Source organism: Gavialis gangeticus, unplaced genomic scaffold, assembly GCF_001723915.1.
Source record: "Gavialis gangeticus isolate Ggan-Ray unplaced genomic scaffold, GavGan_comp1, whole genome shotgun sequence".
Lineage (NCBI taxonomy): Eukaryota > Metazoa > Chordata > Crocodylia > Gavialidae > Gavialis > Gavialis gangeticus.
In genome coordinates this window covers 20,974,948-20,981,181 of record NW_017729022.1, presented here as the reverse complement: position 1 = coordinate 20,981,181, position 6,234 = coordinate 20,974,948, and the positions used below count along the sequence as shown (strand labels likewise).

General features: G+C 40.3%; 1 protein-coding gene across 3 annotated transcripts in view; it reads left to right on the top strand.

The window, feature by feature from the left end:
- PPM1H (protein phosphatase, Mg2+/Mn2+ dependent 1H) overlaps positions 1-6,234 on the top strand; it is a 240,388-nt gene that overhangs the window by 219,027 nt on the left and 15,127 nt on the right. The window contains exon 10 of one of the 3 annotated variants that reach the window (XM_019514648.1): positions 1,010-1,464. The exons of 1 other annotated variant lie outside the window; for it this stretch is intronic. In XM_019514648.1, coding sequence (XP_019370193.1) covers positions 1,010-1,022 — 13 coding nt within the window. In that variant the 3' untranslated portion in view covers positions 1,023-1,464. Of the gene's footprint in view, positions 1-1,006; positions 1,465-6,234 lie in introns of those variants that run through there. One more of the 3 variants, XM_019514647.1, reaches the window with a different exon arrangement.

Here is a 6,234-nt window from a genome sequence, read left to right as displayed (position 1 = left end):
AGTCCAGGAAAACTATATCCACTGCCACCCCTGCATCCAGCCTCAGAAACAAGATCTGGATTATTTCAGCACCCAAATGAAAACATGTAGCAGTGTCTGAAGGATTCATAGAGCTCTCATTACATCAGTCTGGAGATTGCAAATGAGAAAGGGAAAAGGAGCAAATTTGAAAATGCTTGGTGCATTTAATGTTTGAGTGGCCATCTTTATCGGCTTATCTCTGTTCTACATGAGGAAAATAAGGTAAATAATAGTGGGTAAAGGCAATCTGACAGCCACTTGGGTTTTAAAGTGACAGCCATTCTGAAGTAAACTGTAAGCAGGATTTTCTTACACTGACACTTACAAACATGGAATATAAAATAGCAATTCAGTGGAAGTGCTAGATTGAGGTGAGTGGATGATTAGCATGAAGCTGCAGCTGTAACATTTTGACCTTCACAATCTCCTATCAGAGAGAGATGTGGTATAAATGAGTACCTGGGCCTCTTGACCTCATCATGGCTTGTTAGTTTTTCTGCCCTTTTGAAACTTTTCAGTAAAATAAATTCAGGTCTTATAGGATGGTCCAGAGTTATGGCATTCTGGAGGCTGCTGGAGCATAGAAAAGGAGCAGCAGTATCTACACACTGTATACACGCATGCATGGTTTTATTAAAATAAATGCCCATAGATGTGAGAGCAAGTTTAGGTATATCCATCCCCACTTTCTTCTATCCTGTTTGCAAAGAGCTACACGTGGACCAACCCAAGCACTTCGTTAACACAAAGGTGATTGGTTGTCTATTCTATTTAAAAAAAAAAAAAAAAGTAATGGTAGAGGTGTTCTCCCTGGATCTCCAAAACTTAATATACCTGCCCTCTGTGCAAATTTTTTCACCCTGCTGTTGCACCTTCTCATCCTTCAGTTTATCCCCAGTGTACTCCCCTTCCCTGCCTTAAAGTTGATTCTGATAGGAGCATCCTGTGGTCGCCCTCCTTCTCTCGACTGCCTCGTATTCTTTAGTAGTACCTGTATCTGAGCAAACAGTGCTGCAGAGTGCTGACCTCTTTACCATACCACCCGGAAAGGACTGGAAAGCAACAAGAGGCAGTGGTCAGCTATTTGGACACCCAAACCCTCATCTTTGAAAAGACTGAAAAGAAGGAATGCTGCAGGGATGAACTGCACATAATCTAAAACCATGTACTGACTAGCTTTTTTTTAGAAACACATACACTAAATATTAGAGACTCACAGCTTCTAATTCAACTGCATAGAATCAACTTTTACTGATGACCTTTGGTAGAAAATTTGAGGCTACAGGTATTAATGAATGCTTTATCTAGGAAGTAGGTGGGGGACCCTAGCAGATGCCTACACCTATTGGAAATGGCGTTGTCAGCAAAGGTTAAAGTAGCTGGATTGCAAATCTAGTTTAAAAAAAAACAAAAACCAAAAAAAAAAAAATCTAAAACAAAACCAGAAAGCAAGTCATCTGTTAATGGGAAGATGGTGATTATTTCAGTCTGTATGATGATCAGGTAGTGGGTAGTGCTAATCATCCTCCTTCCTAGAGAATTTTCATGAAAGTTTCCTCCCCATTCAAGGGCTTGAAGCTAGTCCTTTTCAAGGACTTCTGTGAGCAACAGTTTTTCAAGATTGTTGATTTCCTGTTTTGGTATTGCTGATTTTATATTTAAAATCTTTCTCAGCCCAAAACTAATATGAAACTTACTGAAAACCTTTAATGTGTTGATGAACTACTTTTAAGCACTGAGGAAGTAGAAGAAAGAGCAGGAGGGAGACACTTGGTGTTAGATCTTAGTAGATTCTGGATGGGGTATGTGTCTCATGTGTATGTGGGCACAGGAGCTGAAACAATGGGACCTGCTTTATGTTGGGTCTGCCACGTAATGCAAATAGTAATAGTAAATAAAGTGCCTGCATATGTAGTGTATAGCGATTGAAACAGGTCTGATATTTCATGTATTCAGAAGTTGTTATTAAGAACTTAACACATTTCTTGTAATAAGAATGAAGATTCGTTGTTAAATGCCACCATTGATTTTAGCTAAGGCAACTGCAAAATGACAAGAAAGGTTATAGACCTTAAAAGGGAAAGTAGATAATCTAAGTTTGATTTGGATTTATTCTCTGCTGGTTTAATTTAGTTGACATTAATGGGATTACTTCTGTGTTACATGAATAGAAGGGCACATCAGAATCTGGTCCTCTGTCTCTCTAAGATGTAGAGCAAACACATTTATCAGTGTTTGACCTGGTGGGCTATGAATGGACATTGAATTGAAAGTTAATTTGTTCTTTTAAGTAATTTTGTGCCAGATCATTTAGAGACTTATAAATAGTAGTGGCAAGACATTTCTCCTGCCAGTTTGCAAGAGGTAATTAGAACAGCCTCTCGTACAGTTCACAATGATATTTATGAAAATTACCTTGTAGAATTGCTCTTGCTGCTTGGTTATAAAAATATTTAAAGGGTTTAAATTATTGTGTGAAATATTTTACATAATTACTTTACAGTAGTCCAAATGAGGTATAACTAATGAATTTACGATTATATAGCTGCCCTGACTGCGAGACTGCGCCTTCTTTTTCACAACACGCAGTTGAGGCGAGATCTTATTTGCAAAATGTACATTTAAAAATAATGTTGTGCAGCAAAATTCTGGTTTGGTTGATGAGTTTAATAGCACAGCTCATGGTAAAGCAATGAATTTGAATTTAAAATTACTAGGAATATAGGAAGTATGGCAGACCCATCAGATGTACTGTGGGAGTTTTGCATTGTCCTTTGATACCAGCCACATTACAGTAGTCATAAGAGACTCCATCTTGGATCATACTATGGTTGCTTAACTCAATAATGTCTCGATTAAGACTTAAAAATAAATGCTCTAGAATAAGGCTGCTAACTTGTAAGGGGTGGGGATCACATGCCCACAGGCTGCACCAAAGCAAGCCAGGGATCCCTCATCAGATGGCCCTCCCCATCCCAACCACTGCACTGCAAACCCATGAGAGCATCCCACTGCAGCATCACATGCCCGGGTGGGTGCCTCCTCCCACAGCTTCACTATGTTCTCACACAGTTCTGGGCTTGCCCTCAGTTCCCCGAGCCATGCAGTACCCTGGGGTGGGGAGGGGAGCAGAAGTTAGAGGAGGAAGGCGAAGCTTGGAGAATGGCTGCTATTGCAGCTGGAGTAAGGTGGGGAGAAGTGGGCGGGCAGGAGCTGCAGGCCTTTAATTCGTCCCTTGTGAGCTTCATGCAGCCCACAGACTACCAGTTGAATGCTCCAGCTTTAGCAGAAAAATCAAGCAACTCTCGAGTAGATGTTTATGTACTTTACCCTCTAGGCAGAAAATATTCCCATGAAAAGTTTGTTTTTTGTCCTGAAACTAGAGAGCTTATATCCCTCCCAATAGTCTGGAGACTCTTTTTTTAATTGCAACTCTCGCTTTGTTACTCATTAAATGCACAGCTCTTCCTGGAATCCTAAAAATGGGCTCAAGCTGGTAAAAATCAGATCTGTATTCTCAGAATATAGGGCAGTTCAGATCCAGGCTTTTTATTTATCCCATTACAGAATGGATATCAGAGCCCCTCCCTTTCTGCATGTCAAGGGCTGTAGATATTCTTCTTTGTAAAAAGTGTTGTCAGAGCATCGTGGGAAAAATATGGCAGACTCATAAAATATTGTGGCCATTCTGCATTTTCTTGTGTACCTGCCATGTCGCAGTCATTGTTTGGAATTTCTTCAAAGCCCTACAGCTGAATCTGAACTTACTAAGGGCCTCATTTTTTATTTAAATGATCCATTAGAGCACAGTTTCTTCATCTGTATACCATTTGTAATATCCAGTGCTTGAGTTCTGGCAGAGGCTTCTTCCTTTATGGAAACACAGAAACCTACAGATTCTCTGCTGTCTTTTGTGACTTGTCATAGCTATATTTTAAGTGGCTAGTGGAAAAACCCTCATGTGGAAGAGGGGAAAGGAATGCAACAGAGGGTAGTGCACAAGATTTTACTATTATTGCTTACTAGGGCTTATGCTGTACATCTCACAAACAATGTGATTCCTGTTCCACTATTAAAATATGACCTAGCAAGACAATGAGGAGAGGGAGCACAAGAACAGCGTTAATCAGATGGTGGTATCTCAGCAAGGCTTGGAAAATGGCTTGATGGAATAAGGAAGGTGAGTGTTTAATATCAGACATTAAATGGATGATCTATCTGTAGGGACCTACTCAATTCTTGATTTTGTGGAAATCACCAAATCAGGCATTGTCCATGAAATCGGGCAACGTCCATGAAATCCATAAGGGGAAAAAAGAACTTACTAAAAATAAAATGTTTCCTAGTGGGAGCCAGCAGCTCTTGTGGCCACTGCAGCCCAAACATGCAACCCGTTGATGCAGGGGGGGTGCCAGCACAAAGGGGAGCTGCAAAGATGGCTGCAGCACCCACTCCTTGTGCTGACTGGCGGAGTTGTATGATGGACAGCCCTCTCAACCAATCAGCAGTGAGAGATGAGGCCACAGGGGCCCCTTGACTGGAAGAATGGGGGGGGGGGGCTTACAGTCACAAGCTTACAAAAATGGCAGCCAGCCCTGTGATCTGCCCACAGAATCAGCCACCTGCCTCCTTCATTTAGGTAGGTCCCTACCTAGCTGGCAATACTTCCTTGTAGGTATCCTGGTAGAAATGGACTTTAAAGTTAAACTTGAATAGCAAGCAGGTGCTGGCCTTGCAGATCACTTCAGGAAGAGTATACCATGTACAACGAAACATGTGAGAGAGTGTATTTTGCCTTACAGCCTTCAACTTAGCTTCCTGATCTAGCGTAGGCATTGTGGCTCTGTCCTCAGATTTATACTTCAGGTCTCTTTGTTCTGTTAGAGATTTTAGGTGGTACCTTAGCTTCCCTAAGTTCAGGAGGATAGCAAGCCATGCCATCTGCAAAAAATGTTTCACCCACAGCAGCCATTTGTCTCCACAGTACTTCACAAATCAATACTGAAAACCTCTGCAGGAGGAAGAGAGAGATTTTCAAAACACCACAAAATGATATTCTTTGGGAGACTCATTAGGAGGAAGTAGATGCTTTAGAAGTACTGCAGTTCTTACTACTGTCTTGACAGTTGAATCCCAAGTTTACAGCATTAGTAAATAAAGCATTCTGTAATGGACGGCTGTTACTACTCATCTCCAAGTACGAGAAACTTGCCCCATCTCCTCTGAAGCCAGGCTGAACAAGTGCTGTAATTCAACCCTATGCTGGGGGAGGAATATGTTACTTGTCTCCTGAATTTGCCTCTTCTGGTTCCTTAGGCTCATTACGCTGCTTTGCTTATGTATTTCATACACTGTGTGTGAGAATTTCTGTCTTAATAAAAGGCTTTTAACCTTGTTCTTTCAGAACAATTTATGTAGGAAAGCCCTTTAGCTTTTATGTGGTAGCTTAAAAGCAACACTGATCTTTTCCTTCTCTAATTTAAATGTGAGGAGCCCTCTTAAATGAAAAAGGTGATCAGTAAACTTCCCTTTCCCTGGGTTATTGGTATCTTCTCTTAATTTCTGACAGAGGTTGAGAAATCCTTGAAAATATATTCTTACCAAAAATGTTGTTTGTTTTATACATAGAATATCTTCCCTGCCAGCTCTCTTCTTTTGTCATATGAAGTATTTATGTTAATTAGTTTTGAATCTAATCTTGGTGTCTGGAAGCACTAAGGGAGTGCAAGTTCTTTTTTTATTATTTTTTCCTTAGGAACAAAAACATGAAATTTCATATTGTATTAGGGCAATAGGGTCAGTGCTTCTTGTTATAGCCCCTTCCAGTTCCTCAAGGTTTTTGGTATTGAACAGACCTTGGCATCTGCAGTATGTATATGTATGTCAGAGAGAGTTCATGCTTATTTCATTGGCTTTTGACTGGTGTAAAATGACCCGCAGGCTCTTCTCTTATCACTGAGTGTAAATCTCTTGTCAAAACTAGTGAGGTCTGGAAAACTCGTACTAGTTTTTCACCAGCATTGCAGAAATAGAGTTCTCTGCTTTGAATGCAATATTGAACCCTGCTTACATTAAGATTTTTAGCTTCCATTTACTGTGTAGTGAAGTCATTACATTTTTTTGAAAAACAATCTTTTCTAATGCTAACTCCATGGGTAGTGTCAGCATTTCCTTGGGGGCAAGTCCCTCAAAAAAGTTAAAATTAAATATAAT